Source organism: Merops nubicus, unplaced genomic scaffold (genome assembly GCF_000691845.1).
Source record: "Merops nubicus isolate BGI_N331 unplaced genomic scaffold, ASM69184v1 scaffold17294, whole genome shotgun sequence".
NCBI lineage: Eukaryota > Metazoa > Chordata > Aves > Coraciiformes > Meropidae > Merops > Merops nubicus.
The window spans coordinates 26,784-46,072 of NW_008606402.1; the positions used below are offsets into that span (position 1 = coordinate 26,784).

Genomic DNA, 19,289 nt, shown 5'->3' on the forward strand with positions numbered 1-19,289 from the left:
TACTGAAACAGTAGTCAGCATGCCACATCTATGGAGATACACAGATGGGTTGGCTCTTGCAGCACTCTTAAACAACTGGATTTTCAGGAAGGATGGCAATGGAGACTCCCTTCTACACTGGGGTCAGCCCAGCTGCATGAAACAAGACAAAAGGAGGCTGCAGAAGAGAGCAGGTAGGGGAACAACATCAAGATCATCCCAGTGGCAAGGCAGCTGTGATCTGGGGAGAAGACACGGGAGGAAAAGGGATGGTGGAAGGCAAACTTGAAACAAAATTCAAATCTGACAACATGGAGCTGAACTTTGTCTTAGCAGGTCCTGCTAGGAGCACTGGGAAGTGAGGACAATGGAGACTGAGCAGTGGGTCAAGGTGTTGTTTTAGTTGCTGTGTCCTGAGTTGAGATGATTTGGGAGAAAACACGAGGGGAGGAGAAAAGATGACAGACAACTGATGCTTTGGGCTTGTAAGCATGAATGGAGGACATGTTCCTCTCCTACATCCTTCTACAGGCTGTCTATGGATGTTACTTGCATGCTTTGCCACATCCAGACACCAAAACCCATCAAGATTTGATCAGCTGTGTAGGTGGCAGAGGGGGTTCAGGGTCACCAGCACCTGGTGTGGAAACAGAGCACTGAATCTGCACAGGTCATCACTAACATCAACACTAACATCAACACTAACATCACTGCAGTGTGTTATTGGTGTGTTGTTTTACTCAGAACCTGTGTTCAAATGCATCCAGAAACAGTCACACTGTATTTTTCCTTATTTATGACCTCAGCAGGGGTTAAACCAAGAGCCATCAGATGTAAAAATGCTGTCCTCTTCCACTTGTCTCACAGGAATAACTGGGGAAAGGAAAAGACTGTATTATCTTTTGAGGGGCATTTTCTGAGATGGGGCAAGATATCTCCTCTGGCAGCTGGCAGCTGCTGCTGTTGAGATAGAAGGAGACCAGCTATCAAAACACCTAACTCTGGTCATTCGTGGAGTTGCAGATATGAGCAGAACACCCAAGATCATTATTGGGCACGTGCCTCTGGAAAGCAATACAGCAAAGGGACTTAAGGCTGGATTTTTCCTATGACAGATCTCAGCCTCATTCCCTGATCTATTTGAGGTGATTCTGTGTAATTCTGTGTGCCTGTTTTATCTGTGAAGGGGGCCAGGGATGGAAATGTTCCAAATACTACTTATGAAGCCCTAGTAATGAAGATGTGGAGTGTATACATTCAGAAGGGAAGACCAGAAGTCTTACATGCTGTAGTTAAATACATGCTGTATTAATTTAGGGTAGTCCCACCTCCAAAACTCCCAACAATTCACCACGAAAGCAACCTTGAGAGACCTCCTCAATGCAGAAGTATTACACCCAAGGTGCAATATCTTGCCTAACAGCCAAATGGAAGATGTAGAACAAAAAAATGCACTTGACCCACTGATGTTTGAGTTGTCACCACCAGTGCAAAGAGGATGAAGGGCTGGTGTGGGGGGTAGTGGGGAGACCCGTGCTCTGCCATGGCACAGCTGCTGAGATTGGGTTTGAAATGACAGAATCAGCTGATAACATCTAGCCAGGTTTTTTTTACCTTTTGTGTTTTGGGTCCTCCCCAGGGCCCATGCTCTCCCCAGCTCCCACTGCAATTACCATCCAAGACAGCCTCGGATCCTGTCCCACTTTCCCTGCTTCAGATGCAGAGCTGGGCTCTCCCTGGCGATGGTGGTCAGGAAATAAAATTCAGAGCTATGCTATATATTTATATATATGTGGGTACAGTGGGAGCTCAGATCCAACCTCCCCTGGGGCAGCAGCAGGGAGCTACTTTCCCCCTTTATATCCAGCTTTGTTGCAGCCAGGAGGAAAAACTAAACAACTTCAAGCCAGAAAAGTTTTCCCAGCTAAGCCCTCGACTAACACATTTCCTGACCAAGAACCTAGAGCTACTTCTGCATTAAAAAACCCAAACTCACGCTCTCCTCCTGCTTCCACAGTGCCCAGCCACCTCTTCTCTGTGAGGAACAAGCTGACCCTGGAAATCAAAACACTCTTTTCACCCTCTTGGCCACGGGAGCTGCATCCAGACCCTCATTTATAATATTTCAACAGGCAAACAATGCCCTGAAACCACGGTGTGACGTCGTCAGCACCCACAGCTATTCTTTGCAGAGGTGCCAGTGGTCTCAGCTGCATTAACCCATCTCTGACCTAACACTGTATTTCAGTTTTGGCAAGCACAGGGCTCTTTGCAGGGTGCTTTCAGAGCGCTGCCGTCGTCAGGACCTCACAGGTGTTGCAATATACGAGCATTTCTTTACACATTCACACATTACAGGTGAAATTCCTCAGGTTTGCATTCAAACTGAAAGCACGTAGAGTCTGGCAGCAGATCTGTGCCAGAAGAAGCCCAGCCAGCAGCCAGTGTTACCCACGCAGCCAGGGCTCAGCCCCTCTGCAGGGCCGGCGTGCTCTGCTGGGAGCTGGCTGTGCTCAAACACCCTCCCTCATTTCTCCAGCTTTCTACTGGGAGACTCAAGGCAGTCTGTAATTTGAAGGGGTGTGCTGTTTAAAAAGTAAAACCCAGACCTCAGGCTAAATTAATTAAGTCTTAAAAAGTTATTAGAGCATCATCTCCTTGCTTAAAGTATCTGCTTGTCAGACAGGGAAAGACAACTTTGTCAGGCTGTTGTTCCAGTCTGGATTTTCCTGTTATTACTTCTGCTGGAGTCTGGCATGTCCTGTCATCACCACCCAAACCTTCTTCTAGTAAAGTGCGGGAAACGAGACCAAAAATAAGGAAAATTCAGACAAAATCAGTTTCTCCAGGGCTCTTAATTACCATCTCCAGCAAAAGCTTGGGGGGTTTGGTATTTTAAACGACTGGTTGGGGATTTTTTTAGTGTCCAGTTGCTCCTTATTCAGCTGCAGAATAAACAGTTAAAAGCCTTCCTTCAGAACAGATCTTGCCCCTGAATATCTGCAATAATCCTTTTTGCTGGTGTTGCTTCCAAATGGACAGATGTGGCAAGAGTCACCTGAGCTAATTATTTTATCAGTATGACATAAAAATAAACACAAATGTGGCATTTGTCTTTTTTAGTCTGGGGACAAGAACATTGCTGACTCACTGAGAGGAAAGAGGTGCAAGAGAAGAGAATAGGAGGAAGGAGGGAAATGAACCAAAGGAAGTTTTACTTTAGAAAAAAAAAAAATAACTAATTTCCCTTTCAGCTCTTTGACAGACTTTTGGATTTTTGCTTTTTTGGTATTTTTTTCCCTTTCCAGATAACTTGTGGGGTTCCAGGTGAAGTAAGCCTCAATTTGAAGCAGGTTCTTCTAGCAAACAGCTTGGAAATCCTGCACAGGGGAAGTCATGAGACTGGAGGTGGAATAACAGCTCCTCAGATGAGTGTTGTCTATGTCATCACTCCAAGCTATTGACAAATACCTGTGCAGCTCACACAAAAATCCCTGCATCATGATGCACCTCTGTGGGCTGCATTACCTGTCTTAATTTGAATAACAACTACTACAGCAGTGTGGCCAAAGAGACTCCAATTGGTGCAAATTCCCAAAGACTGGGGCGGCTGCATTTGGGTACAACACTACTGCTACGTATCCCTGCATTTTACAAGCATCCCCTTATGCTTCCTCACACTTTTTTCTTTCCAAACCACTTAATCTCAGGGATTGAGATTCTGCCCGCAATGTATTTCTGCCTTATGTAACACACATCACCAAAGATGGTCTTTTTTGTGATCCAATTATGGGAAGAAAAAGGCCTTTCTAAAGCAAACCACCAGGTTGTATCTTCACAGCTGTCCTCCCTACTGGCCATGTTTCTGGCCACTAATAGATTGATTGTGGGGGAGAGAAAATAAAAATTAATACCACACTTTCACAAAAAGAATTATCTTTGCAAAGACACAAGGAGAGCACATGGCAGCTGTTTAAACGATCACATGCATTTTTCTAAATGCTAAAAACAATTTCTTTTGAAACAAATGCATCTGAAACATTCAAAAACTCCTGCTGGAAGTCATGAAAAAGTGTTATTTTTCTATTTCCTAAAGTACTTAAAGAGTATTTTACTTTCCAGTTCTTTCAATCTGTTTATATGTTGTAATGAGAAACAGACTTTTTTTTTTAAACCATGCTATTGCAAGAAAAATAGCATTTTGGCCAAGAAAAATGCAGAATTCCCCACCACAGGAAACAATGAATCTAACAAACTTCAACACATTTAAGTAAAACAACAACTCAGTATTTTCATTAACAGCTATGGTTTAGGAACAAAGCTCAACTGCACAGTCTCTGTTACAGAGTTTACATCTCTTACACGAGTTAAATGAAATAGAATGGCTTTGCCCTGTTGTGATGTCTCTGTCTCTATTTATTGCATACACTCAAGAGCAGTTAAGTAAAAAAAAAAAAGTTTTAACAGGCTCAAAGTTATTTGATTTCTCCTAATAAAGTGCTCAGTGCCTTAAGTACACCAATGCACCATTTATTTAATGTACAGTGGTAAAGATTTGCTCAAGTGCCTTAACACGCAGCGTGCTATAATTAATTGTATTTGAAGTAGCTGCCATCAGCTTATAAAACAATTATCCAAACAGATGCCAAACACACCCTGAAATTCAGGTTTGTGTTCTCCATTGGTTCCCCTTTCAGTCATCTGAGGGGTCGGATGTGGAGCTCCTCAAGCCTTAATTCTGCTTCCCAGCTTTCCCCATCCAGAGCCACCTCCCTCGTTTTTGTTTTGTAATAATGCAAGCTAGGAAATGGTCTTTAATCCTGATGAGCTGCTTAAACCACCTCAGGACGGGCTCCTTTTACCCCTGGCACTGACCATTTCTCTACAGCCACCCCTCCTCTGCTCAGGGGCGTTGGCGCGTCGCTGCCGACCAAGATCATTAGACATCAGATCACCAGCAATTTTCTTCTCAAGCAGTGCCATTTTTTAACAACTCCAAACATCCAACTACAGAACAGACAGCTTGGCTGTATTTTAAATTAGCACAAATGCTAAAGCCAGGAAATGTAATTCTCGGGGTCTCGGAACAAAAGGTTCAGAGGGAAAAAAAGGAATTCTTATATACCATAAGATTATCAGGAGTAGGCTGTCACACAGTGACCTTGCTGGTGTCTAGCTAATCTGACAATATTTGGCAGAGCATTGTTTCAAATCAATAACTAATTAACAAAGTACAAAAGAAGTTGTGCTGTTTTTGAGGCTCCTTGTTAAAAGTGGCTTTTGGTTGCAGATGGGCAGAAAGGTCGCTTTTTATGACATCTCCACGAGCCTTTCAACATCTTGACACTGTCAGACTAAATTACTTTTAGCAATTAATTGTCCTAAGTTAAAACAGAAGCACATTTGTTACAGCAGGTTGTCATAATAACATGGTGAGCAGTTGTTTTGATATGAATTTCTTCCCAGTGACCTTCGATCATATCTTAATTTTTTTGGTTGACCTAACTGGAAAATTGGGAGCAGTCTTCTAACTCGGGCAGCACAGGCCAAACATTGGGGGTCTTATGGAGATGATAGACTGAACAACAACAGAAGAGAAATTACAGAGATAATTGCAGAATTTGACAATAATACATATTTTTTACAGAATAGGTAACCTGTGATGTCTGTGCTGGTGGGTGGGATGAGAAAAATAAACCCTCAAAAAAACCCGCATGGATGTAGCTTTTGTTTACTGTTATAAATGGTCCTTGATGCCATTTTAATCCTTTATTAGCCAGCACCATTTGTTTGACATGTTTTTAAAAAAGGATTAAGTGGATTCAACATCTGCAACCTGCACACATGACTTAGTTTTGGAGGCTTGGACCTTATTGTGCCTTAATTAAATACAATTCTACTCTTTAAGCTCATTTTGTTGAACTCCTCTGTATCACGATGTGCGCACATTTGTCCATCGTAGAGATTAGTCCTCAAACACTTCTCATCAAAGTTTGTATAAGTTTGCCATAAAATTATATCACTATGAAAACAGACAACAATCCCAATTAAAGGCCCCTGCATTTATTTTGCAAGAGCTAAGTCCCATTTTGGCTATTTGCTGGGCTTTGCCATGCCACCCCATCACCAGAGCCTCTCCGAAAAAAATACCCAGTTTGATCATCAACGATGGTGCACACCCAATAAAATCTCTCAGGAAAAGGTGGAAGTAATACTGACTGAGCACCTTCTCCTGCTTAATATCTCAAGTTCTTCTTCTGTGAGATGTGTCACCTTCTAATAGGAGAGAAGAAATGACTTTGAGTGGCAAAAACAAGATGCAGAAGAGCATCCATTGGGTGAAGCCAACAATGTCCTCATTAAAGTGCATAACAGAAATGTTAATCAAGACCTTACAGCAGAGTGTGAGGAAATAACACAGCCCCCTGTACTGGGTTTGTGTGCCAAGGTTTTGGCAATAGAACTGCAGGGGTGGCTGCTGGGAGAAGCTGCCAGAAGCTTCCACCATGTCAGATGGAGCTAGCTCCACGTGGCTTCAAGACAGAACTGCCTCTGGCCAGGGCTGAGCTCATCAACAAACATTGGTAGCACCTCTGGGATAACACATTTAAGGAATGGTAGAAAAGATGCACAACAGCAGCTGAGAGAAAGAGGAAGGAGAATATGTGAGAGGAACAGCTCTGCAGACACCAGAGTCCATGCAGAAGGAGGGGAGGAGGTGCTCCAGGCACTGGAGCTGAGATTCTTCTGCAGCCCATGGTAAAAATCATGGTGACACTGCTGGTTGTCCCTCTGCAGTCCGTGGTGGAGCAGGGGAAGAAAGTGGGGAATCCACTCCATGAGGAGAAAGGAGCAGGAGAGACAATATGTGATGGATCAACCACAAACCCCATTCCTCTTGCCCCTGAGCTGCTCAGGAGGGAGGAGGTGGAGAAAATCAGGAGTGAAGTCGAACCCAGGAAGAAAAGAAGGGTGGGGAAAGGTGTTTTCAGACTGTTCTTATTTCTCATTTCCTGGCTCCATTGTCAACTGTCAATAAAGTAAATTAATTTCCCCAAGTTGAATGTTTCACCCATGCTGGGTGGGCACCAGCCAGCCAGCCAAGGTCCACCCACCACATACCCGTATTGCCACAAAATCTGCCAGTGCTTGGTGAGAGGGAAAGAAGTGCAGATAAATAGGAAAAGAGAAGCACTACTGGCTCCATCCTGCACTGGAGAAGAAAGAAACTGTGCAGAACAGCTAACTTGGGCAGCTGCAGGACCTGTCCTTAACGATGGCAGCAGAAAAACTGTAACCCCAAGAATGTTCTGGGTAAGTTGTCTCTGGTCCTGGGTGTCCCACAGGAGCTGACTACCCAGATCTTCAGGCTGCCTGAGACTTTGGAAGAGCTCTGATTGCTCTTATGGTTAGCAACAGTTGAACACTGTTTAATAATCTATATTTAACATATTTTGCTATTTTTGTAGTTTAGCTCTATTAATGCCAATATTTCTATACTAACATATTTTACATCTTAAATCTTGCTGAGTAATAAAGCTGACAATGAGTGGTAAGAAGTGACAGTTGCCAGGTACCAGATGTCCTGGAAAACCCCCAAATTGTGATCAGGTTCACTGTGCCAGATGTCCCACTACAATGCCAGAACACCCAAAATTGCCTCTCCAACAAGCAGCATGGGTGAGTTTTGGAGGCAGCAATGCAGGTGTCTGCACGAGTGGACTTTTCCAACCAAAAGCACTCGTAGAAAACTGGAGTATCTTAAATAATTCATAAACTGTTTAAGAAAATGAGCACAGATTTATGAGATATAGAGAAAACAGTGGGCTGTCCAGGGGTTTCAAGGCAACCCATGGTTAACACAACGGCCTACAGATGAAACATAGATTCAGGTCTCACTTTGAAACCAACAGTGTAGACAGAATGTTGTAAGAAGTGGTTGTGCACAGGCTTAATTAAACTGCTCTTCACTAATGCCCTAATAAAGTTGCAGCCTTTTTAATTCTGCAATGTCTACCCTCTTCTAAACACACGCTTGGCAAATAATCAATTTGGATGTCATGGGGTATTTTTTCTCTTCCCAGGACTGAAGAACTGCTTTGTAGTTGAAAATGAAAGTTTGTGGACTCAAATTAACAATGTAGACAAAACCCTTTTCTGTCAAAGGAATAACAAAGGAGAGAGAGTAGGAAGGACACGGACAGTACTTGTATCCTTCCTATTATTCAAAAGTGGGCATGCCAATAACATCTGGACAACATCTGTGAAAAAACTGCTACTGCTGATGGCTGTACTGCTCAAAGGTCCTTCAGCAAATTTATGCAGATGATCTGGCCTGTGGAATTTCTTGATCTCTGAAGAAAACCTGAATCTTCTCCTCAACACACCCACGTTAAAAACGCCAAGAAACACAACTGCTTGTCTGGAAGCCCTTGTACCTTCCAGGGCACATCTCTCCAGTGGTACTGGTGGAAGACCACCCAGCATCCACCATGCCAGTAGGTGGGTAGACTCCTGGTCTCACCCATCTGATTCTGCTCTTTTTAAGCTGGATGGCCAGCTTGGCTAGGGCAGGGATTGTCCCCCTGGACTCAGCAGTGGGGAGGTCACACCTCAAATCCTGGGTGCAGTTTTAGGCCCCTCACTCCAAGGAAGACATTGAGGGGCTGGAGCAAGTCCAAGTGAAGCTGGGGAAGGGTCTAGAGCACAACTGTTCTGAGGAGTGGCTGAGGGAAGTCAGGTTGTTGAGCCTGGAGCAAAGGAGGCTCAGGGGAGACCTTCTGGCTCTGCACAGCTCCTGACAGGAGCCTGGAGCCAGGGGGGGGTCGGGCTCTGCTCCCAAGGGACAAGGGACAGGACAAGAAGTGGACTCAGGTTGCACCAGGGCAGTTTTAGGTTGTCCCTGAGGAACAATTTCTCCCCCTGGAGGGTTGCCCAGGGCTGTGCCAGGCTGCCCAGGGCAGTGGTGGAGTCCCCACCCCTGAACAGACGGAAAAGTCATGCAGATGTGGTGCTGAGGGACATGGATAGTGGTGGACTTGGCAGTGCTGGGATAGCAGTTGGACTCAATGACCTTAAAGGTCTTTTCCAACCTAAATGATTCTATGATTCTATGACCAACCACAACCTCAGCAGTACCAAATGTTCTGAGACAGGGAAATCCACCTCTCTCCACAACATCCACAAAGCCTAACCACAACTGAAACACTTCTTGGAGGACTGAGGTGGAACTTACTGATGTAGAACCACTGAACCTCACCAGCTGGAGAGCACCTCTGCAGGTTGCTTGGTCCACCACTGTGCTCAAAGCAGTGTCAGCCAGGACTGGTCACAAGTGCCTGATACTTTTAATCAAAAGCAAGTAGGGACACTTCTGTAGTTCCAGTGCAGCAGAAGTGCAAAAATTTAAGTTGTGGGAGTTCCCCAAACCTTGAACCGCTTGGATTTGAGACAGAGTGACTCTGAACACACTCCAGAGAGGTCCTGAAGATGACCACCACCGTGGACACGAAATAATTTACAATACTACCATGTCATACACTTCTCCTTCCAACTGCTGTATGCTCTGTGGACCTTCAGCACAACTGAGGCAGTGGTCACCTTATGCAGCCACAGTCTTTGTCTTTGCTGAGTCTAGCAGACCTGAATTTTGCCTGGTTGCTTTAACTTAAGTAGAAATAGGTGTGACTTCATAGTGCTGTTAGAAAATCAAGTCATCCATACAGAACATACAGCCCACAGCAGCAGGAAGGTGTTTACAGACAAGTGGACTCCACGATCATATCAGGTGCTGTTGATTTAAGATCTATCCAGGCAATAACTCATGCACCCACTGAAGGAAAGCAGTCAGAGCCTGACACAGCACAAGGAGTCTGAAAGCCTGACATATCTCAACAGGGAGGATTTCATACACAGGCAACATCTCCACTGGTATGGGATTTAAAAATAAGCAACAACCATTAAACACAAGCCCACCCTTCTCTGGCAGCCAGGACACGCGACGAATAACACGGCCCTGTCATCAGATGAGTTTGTTCATTTTTCAAACAACAGGTAGAGTGGAGTACCCAGGGGCTTGGAGAGGTGTACTGTGCAAGGTGGAACCTGTGAGGGCAGCGACTTACCAAAGGATAAAACTACAAAGTTGATTACAGAACCTAGAATCTTTCAAATCTACTTAACGCAGCCTAAGCTTTGCTAAATTTCTTCATTACTTAATTTGCTGACTACAAAAGAATTCCTCAGCAAACCAGATGCCTGAATGAAATAAATATCTGTCTTCTTACTGTCTACAGGCAATTATTGCTTCTGTTTTCTGAGGGGAGAAACAGGGTGGTGGTGACACAACTAGGTGACAATGCCATTTGCCCACTTTTCTAGGATAGAGGCTGAACTTGCAAGATCCATGAAATCAGACTGTTCAGCTACACAGCAGGGGGAAAAGGTGGGAGATAGGAATGAAAAACCACCCTGGAAGGAAACACCAGTCCTGAAGAACAAGCACACTGCAGAAGCTCATGAAGTACCAGGCACAACATCTGAATTAACAACACTTTAAATTTCTTCCTGTGCTATTTGACTGGATGTACTGATTAAATCCTTCTTGTCAAAAGCTACTAACCCAGGGATGTCTGCTCCTTTCTGAATCCCACAATCCAGCAGGGTGGGGTGGGAAGGGACCTCTGGAGATCATCTCCTCCACCCCCCTGCTCCAGCAGCTCACCCCCAGCAGGGTGCCCAGGGTCACAGCCAGGAGGGTTTGGGATCTCTCCAGAGCAGGAGACTCCACAGCCTCTCTGGGCAGCTGCTCCAGGCTTGGCCACCCTCAAGTCAAAAGGTTTTTCCTTACAAAGAAGTTTTTCTTGAAGCACCAACTCCACACAGTCGTGATACTTTTCTCATTCCACGTTTTTGCTAAAACTACCAAACTAGAAGCTCCCAAACTGTTGCATGAGAATCCAGAAAAACTTAAGGCTCCTCAACACACACAACTCTTGGTATCTCTAAATGTGACTTGATCTTACTGTATTCAGTAATTCTTCTCCAAGCAGTGCCATCTATTGGGAAAACTAACTACAATTCAAGTATCACTTGACAATAAAGAAGATATACCTCACTGTGTATCAACAAATTCACTCTGGCTAAGTACTTATGAAAAAATACAGAGAATGAGAATCAACTGTTTAAATAACAAAGTGTAGGAGAGTGTGGCTGAACAGCAGGCAGACCATTCAGGGCAGAAAACCTGCTACCCACACCACCAACCACAGAAGACAAAAAAAGCATTTTTGATCAGTTTAGCATCCCCTTTCAGACAGAGAAAGAAGTTAAAAACACAGACTTAGCCAAGAGAGGAACAGGAATACTTATCAAAATTTAGATGAGTTTGTAGCTGGAGATGCTGCAAAACAAACTACCTCTGGAAGGATTTCTGTGGGCACTATGAAAATGGAATTCACAGCTCTGAGGCTGGTAAAGGGTGGTTCCCAGGAGCTGAGCAGCCTCAGAGTTCACTAAGGCATGGCAAGAACGCAGGTCACGACTCCCTTCTCCTCAGAGCTCACAACAAGGCATATTTCTTTGCCTGTCTGGGGATGACAACGAGCTGATTCAAAAGATAAACCTTGTTCTCAAGAGGTAAATAACTCAAAATAACACCGTCACAGTAAGCAAATTCACAAAAAGTCAGGATTCTGCTCAGTAAAATCCTTCACTCCTAAGGATGTTAAAATGGAACGAATGAAAGGGCTCTAATAATTAATTTTTCAAATTGCCAGCCACCTGTGAATTGTAGGGTGGGAACTGACATTTTTTCTGGGCAGCTTATTCCACATTTGTCCGTGCCACCATTTCCTCCAGCCCTTTTAGCCCCTTTGGCAGCCGCCAGTGCTGCAGGCAGCCAAGCAGAAGAATACAGAGGAACTACCAGATTTATCTTCATCCCAAAAGCTGTATTTTTTTTTTTCACGTATTTTTTCCTGAATTTACACTTTGTTTTCTGCAGCAGATGAGCTGAAAACATCCTTGAATGTACTGTGCATCCTGTGCCCTGGTTCCCTGTCTGCTGACATTCGTTTCCTAGGACTCCACAAGTGTTGTTTTTCTTGGACTCCATGCATTGTGGCACAGTTCTCATATCCCCCTGCCCCAAACCTATAAATATTGCTAGAGCAGTGAGGTGGGGTGGTGAGCCCCCTCCCAAAAAGAGTTATTGTGCAACAGCACTATTTATCTTGGTGACTATATATAGGTCAGAAATTAATCTCCACCACCTCTCACTGTATCAAGGCTCCTAGGGTTGACTGCTCCCCAAGAAAAACAAAACAACACGTAAAGAATCATCAAATTTTGCCAAAAGGAGTTTGTTGGCACTTGAACTCCTGATAAACTTAGATTCCTGACAGTTTTCCCAAACAAACCTGAAATCTAGCATCCAAATGTGCAACTGTGTGCAGCAGGTGAGAGGACACTACCCCTGTTTTGGGTATCAGCTAAAACCTGACTGGCCAGGTTTACCAAGCCTGAATCCCACCTGAAAGGAAGGAGGACTCACCTGACCTGTGAGAGATGCTCTTTTATGGCACAACAGGAGCACTGCACAGCTCGTGGTGGGAGGAGAGGCACAAGCTGGTTCTTTCTTCTGGAAACCCACACAGCTTGCCCCACGTTTTAGGAGCTGGGTCTAACAATCCACATTTTGTCAGCATCATGCAATGAATGTTTGAAAGACACCAAAGCTAGGCAGCCCCCATTTATTCCTTTTCTTTGACTGAACCATACTTGTGACATGCAGAACAGAGAGAGGCTATGGCAGAAGGGCTGGTGGTGATCTTAAAAAGATGCAAAATCCTCCTTCACAGTGATTGTGCCTCTGATTTTTCATTTGCTCAAGGAAAAGAACACAAACAGAACTTTGCTGGATGAGCAGATGAAAAATAAACCATAAGAAGTCTTTACAACCTCAGGATTTTAAAAAATGCCTAACTGAACTGCACAAGCTAAATAGCCAATGCCTAAATTAATACTACAGTAGTTCAAACTCTACACACATTATTTAATGTAAGATACTTGTTCATTGCAGTATCTACAGAATGAAATATGAAATATACACTGGTGTCAAGAGGCTGGGGGCAGACTTGCCAGTGGTGCCCTGAGACAGGACAAGGGGCAACGGGCACCAACTGGAACCCAGGAGGTGCCACCTGAGCAGGAGGAGAAACTTCTCTGCTGGGAGGGTGCAGAGCCTGGAGCAGCTGCCCAGAGAGGCTGTGGAGTCTCCTGCTCTGGAGAGATCCCAAACCCTCCTGGCTGTGACCCTGGGCACCCTGCTGGGGGTGAGCTGCTGGAGCAGGGGGTTGGATGAGATGATTCCCAGAGGTCCCTTCCAACCCCCAACCACTCTGTGATCCTATAATATTTTTCCTATTGTGTATAAAAACTAGTATAGGAACTTAGAGCTTCTCTGACCCTTCAGGGATGATGCAAAGGCCAAAGGGTAGGTGCTGGTGGGCACTGAAGATCCATTAGAGTCCTCTGCTTGGCTTCCAGCTGCTGGGCCACTGGGGTGCAGGTCTCTGGTGGTGCAGGTCCTGCAAGACATTGGCCAGATCTCCCCAGGTGACCCAAATACCCCCTAGTACCTGGAATGTCACTACATGTTTATGTCCCAGCACCTGAATTGTAGTCTTTTTCAAACTCTGAATGCTCAGTGGCATGTGGGGTAAGAACAACAGAGCCATGGTAGCTTCCAACCACTTCCCTTGAGTTTTCCGTTGCCAGCATGATTTTCCTGTTGCTTGGAAGTGAAAGGGATTTCTTAGGAATCACAGAATCACAGAATTATAGAATTATTTTGGTTGGAAGACACTTTTAAAATTGAGTCCAAGCGTTCCCCCATCCCTGCCAGGTCCCCACTGCCCCGTGTCCCTCACCCCACATCTCCATGGCTTGGAAACCCCTCCAGGGGTGGGGACTCCACCACTGCCCTGGGCAGCCTGGCACAGCCCTGGGCAACCCTCCAGGGCAAGAAATTGTTCCTCAGGGACAACTGAAACCTCCCCTGGGGCAACTTGAGGCCCTTTCCTCTTGTCCTATTGCTCGTTCCCTGGGAGAAGTGACCGACCCCCCACCTGGCTCCAGCCTCCTGCCAGGAAATAATGGGCTTTACAGGGTAAACATGGACAAAGCAAAACCATGTAGTACAGGTATAGGTAAAATAATGCTGAGAGTTGTAAAATGGGAAGAAAAAAAAGAGTCACTGTGATACAACATTGGACTGAGACTGTGGAGGTTTGAGCCCTGATGCCCAAGTCTGCCACAGACTTCTCTGTGCTGGAACATGTCCCTCACCTCTTGGGAGCTGTCTGCTTAGCACTTGTCATTTTGTCTCTTCTGGTGGAATAAAGGGCTTATTAGCTCTGTCTCAGCAGCAGGCTAATGCAGTCACAGAAGCTCTGGGCAGGAGCAGGAGCTCACCTTGCCAAGTCACAGGGTGGGCAGAGGGAGCCCGCATCTGCCCGGCGACGGCCACGGGGCCAGGCTCCTGCAGCTGATGGGAAAACGGCTCCACCTCCCACAGGAAACAAACCCACTGCACCCAGAGGTCACCCCCCTGCTCAGGAGGGGCCATCAGGGATGGCACAGCCGTGCTGGTGGGCTTGCCACCAGCTCCTGCCCACCAGCAGCCGCTGAGAACTTCACCGTGTATTAACAAACCTCCCTTCCACCACCTTCCCCTAAACCCTGGCTCTAAACGATCCTGCTGCACCCATTTTTAGTAAAACAAATTAATTAGTCGCACATGATCCTTTCCTATTTAATCTCTCCCGCAGAAAATGGGGTGAAATTATTTATGAAAAGTATGTTAGGTCCAAAATTAATTTAATTTCATTGATATGCTGTTAGTATAAACAGCGCTGTTATAGACTGTGCTATAGTAAAAATAATATTTGCAGTAATAATTATTAAAGCAGCTGAGCTCGGTGTGGGGAAAAAAAAGGACAAAATTCCTAGCACAGGGGCCTTGGAAAGGCTTTTCCCTTCTGCCCAGAAAAACCTGACCCCATCAGTTGGTCTGATAAAAGTACTTCTTCCTTCTTTGATATCCTCCGACTCTTGTGGCAACAACACCATTGCAAATTACTATTATTACAAAATTATGCAATTTATACTTTTTCCCCTGAATAACGTTTCAGAAGGCATTCAGTATGGTTGTTTAAGTGGTGAACGCTACTTAGGAGGGGATAAACACTGATTTACATTTCTAAGTGTCTTTTAACATAGAGAAGACAGTGTCAGTGTGAAAATCTGTAGGGAGTGGGAGATGGCTTGGAGGATGGAGGGAATAATCGTGTCACATTTAAGCCTGTATGATCTGTTTCCACAGAAAAAGGTTAGAGATCAACAAATTCTCAGTTTAGTTCAGTAATAAATGAAGGTTGGCTAGGGTATTAAGTTTCTAGGGGGAAGTATTAGCCAGTATGTACAGCAGCAGCCTCTGGTGGTCTAAGAAAAAATGGTAGTATCTGTAAGTAAGGACTGAAATATGCTTTTTAAAAGGATGTAGGCACATATTTAGCTATTTGACTCAGTCCTCTGCTCAACACCTTAAAAAACAGATGCTTTTGAAACGATCTGCTGGCAATATGCTTGTTAAAATCTGAACAGTAAGAGTATTAAAATTCATATGCATTCATTAGCATTTTATATAAAAGTAAAATGCTTTTGTTTAATCATGCCATAAAGTATTATAGTCAACGCTGATTATCAAGAAGTTTTTTTTTTTTCCCCTTGGTTTGCATCGACAAAGAAGAAACCAAATTTGTAAGATTGTTACTGAATTGATGACATTTTCTGTCTTCACTCACGAATGTAGTTGGCAGATGTTTTCAGGAACAAAAAATTCTGTCTTGTTACAAAACATATTAAGCAGGTTTTTCTGCCATAATGTTTGACATGATGTTTATTGCCCAGACCAAATCAGTCCCTTTAACAAGCTATAATGTATGCCAGACAGTACATTATTTCATAGCTCAGGAAACTTCCAGCATGAAACGATAAGTACTTTGATCTTTCAAGCACTATGCTTAATGGACTACACACTCCCATAGAGGTTTTCATTTGTACTCATTTTGTAAGAAAAAAAAAAACTACAGTGGGACTTGAGATTTTGTATTTTAAGACTCTGCTTTTCCATGTTCTTGAGTATCCCAGCTATATGTTCTGGTCTTTTTTTTTTTAATTTCTTTTTTTGTTTCCCCCCCCACGAAAATAGAATACTTAAAGAAATTTACCTTGGGAGAGTTTCATTTTTCCAAATCTTGGAAAACCTAGTGGGAGTGTCATCTAGACAGCTTTAATTTGTTCAAATGGCACTTCCTCATCAGATCACAACAGATCTCTATGACCCTATGAGAACATAATCAAGGATATTTATTCCTACTCCTTCGCAGTCTGAAACAGTTTCTCCAGCACATTTGACACAAACAAATTTTCTTTTCAGTGTTTGAGGCAGCTGATGCCTTCTTGTGAGGATGTTTTTCATCTAGTCTCTCTGCATCAGTTCTCCCCATTTGGCAAAGGTGACCTACAACTCGCTCAGGTTTTTCAAAACCCCTTCATAAGATCATGAAGAAGCAAACACCACCCTTAAAAATCTCTGTGGAGTGACAACACGTTTCATTTCAAGAGCCCAGTGAGTCCAACCTACGCCACACCACTCCATAAGTGAAGGTCCTATCTAGGCTGCCCTTTGAGATGACCCCAAACCAGCTCCAACACCACACTGCACCACTTTGTTTGTGTTGTGTGATGCTTGGGCAGATGGACGACCGTGCCTGTGGCCAGGAACGTTGAGCAGAGCACACTGTGTTCACAGATCCTCTTGCAACCACCTACAGACTCAGCAGAGTAAACGGCACCTATGGGCAAGCCAGCTTTGTTTCAGAAACCAACAGGCAAGTAAATGGCAATAATTTGTCCTGCCACACACCAAAGCACGGACGTTTTTCATTCTCTTTCAAAAAAACTCCCCGTCCTGAAGCCTATTAAAGGAAAAAAACCCAAAGAATTATTTCAGAGTAGAAGACTAACCCATCAGAAAACCTGATTTCAGTTAATTCGCCCAGGAATGCAGACCATCACCCACACCTTTACTAAAACTTACACCACTGCTTTCCTTGGTTTGAAGAAAATCAAATAACGTTGTATTTGAGGCACAGAGCTGTGCAAAAAAGAAAATGAGATGGAGTCATGCCTTTTATGTTTCAGGGGTCAAACCTCCTGAAGCCAAATTTCATGCCTCATCAAGCAAAAGAGCCACAAGAAGGTGGAACTGCTAAAAAGGTATCAAAAAAAAAGAGGGTTGATTTTCAACAAGGGGACACTGGACCTGCATGGTGACTCAATGCCTTTCCGGAGAGCACAGCAACATCTTTAATGGGCTTCTGGTGGACCTGGAGACAAGCCTGGTTGCCCCTCTGAAGAAGCATTGTCTGGCTGGTGGGGAGAATGGCACCTCTTGTACAGAGCACTGGATAGAGGAAAGGGTCCCCTGTTGGTGACTTCAAATACCTGTGTGCATCCTTTTGTTCCCCATGCTCAGCGATGAGATTATTCCTCAAAAGACACACTAATATTTATGGCATTAGTGATCATCTGGCATCCAGGTCACAGACCCTTTTTAACTGGCCAGTAGAGCTGTGCTTCTCCTACAAATCACGCTAAACCCATGCTAACAGGAACGGGTTAAAATCTAAGATGATTCTAACATGTCTTTTGCTGGATTTTTCCCTGTTACCCACCAGAAAGGCATATACATTTTTACCCTTTTAACTGCACGGTGGCGTTTCTGAACACGTTTCACTATTGAATGAAAATGCTAACTTTCATAATAAAGGCTTTGGAAATTGCATGACTCAGTCTCGGATGTATAATGCATAGTATGTATATGAAGCAGAATGTGTCAAAGTGCAAATAATATTGTTTGTGCCCCCTGCAGAATTAGAAATCCTCGGGTAGCGCTGTTATAACGATCCCATGCTGGTAGCATTACAAAGTGCAGAGGTTCACTGAGTAAGAAAAGAGCAGGGGACAGAGTTTCCTCATTACACCATTCTCGAACTATTCTAGCTTAAATATTTATTAAGATATTAATAACTCTCCTCCTTTATCTGCCTTCAGAAGTTCAGCTGAAACACAATGGATGGCTGCTCATACGAAAACAATACATTATAGGGTAAGTCTGCTACCACACAAGATGAACACTGGTGTTTTCCACAATATATTATTAATTCAGCAGGTAATATGTTAAAAAACTATCAGGTTATAACTACTGCCTCCACAATATAAGACAATATAATATAATAAATGCATGCATGACATGTGAAGCTAACAGACTGCCTGAGCTGCACTAGGCAGCGTTTCTTACGCACACCTCTGTTTATAAAATCATTTTTTTTTCACAAAGTCTCCTGCAAATCTTTCTCTTTCTTGATGGCACCAGTGAGTTCCTCAGGGGTTCATCTGAAGTTCTGCTTTTGAAATCAGAAAGGAATGTTTTGTAACTCTTCCCAAACTTCACATTCAGTTAAGGGACAAAAAATACCAATAGAATAAAAAACTCTCTACGAAGTCCTGAATGCCAGCTCAGAAATCTGTTATTTTAAAAGCACGCTGTTCGTTCGCTAATATGGACATTAAACACATCTACGCATCATTAAAGAAGGGCAAGCAAAACCAAAATAAACTTACTCTAATATACATCTGCATAGTTTCTTTTTCTTTCTGCGGATTTCGATACTTTTCGTAGAAGTCACGTCGCTTCTTTGTCTCCTTCTGGATTTTATCTTTTCTTTCCCTCTTTTCTGCAGGTTCATCTGAGCTATCAGAAGACAGCTGTACTTGGGCTTTTGTCTTCTCCACTTCAATATAGTTCTCATTGGGATTCAGTACTATTACTCCATAGCCTTCCTGTTTGAGGAACACACACAAAAAGAAGAAATATGACAAGGGGCAGTGCTTGAAAATGCTTTGCATGTACTGTAGTGTTTTTAAAAACTTTTATCTTTATTTCAGTAAGCTCACACCACGTAATTTATAGGAAGGTGTTTTAAGAATATTCTGTTTGTTTAATTTCTGTCATTAAAGGGATATTGATGTGTGAATACGTGTCTGTGCGTGCACCTATGCTCATATGCATCCCCTGGTGTTAGAAAAGTTGCCTGTTTTACCTTTAAAATAATTTAATATGTTGTTTTATTCATAAGCACTTTTTCCAGAAAACAGACCGAGATCTACAAGCAAAATATTAT

The 19,289-nt window shown here is 43.7% G+C and overlaps 1 protein-coding gene across 1 annotated transcript in view; it reads right to left on the reverse strand.

The window, feature by feature from the left end:
• LOC103772314 (protein FAM172A) overlaps positions 1–18,948 on the reverse strand; it is a gene marked incomplete at both ends in the record, with an annotated part of 26,030 nt that extends 7,082 nt beyond the window's left edge. Inside the window, one exon of the mRNA XM_008939641.1 lies at positions 18,730–18,948. Coding sequence (XP_008937889.1) covers positions 18,730–18,948 — 219 coding nt within the window. The remainder of the gene's footprint in view (positions 1–18,729) is intronic.
• Positions 18,949–19,289: the final 341 nt, after the last annotated feature.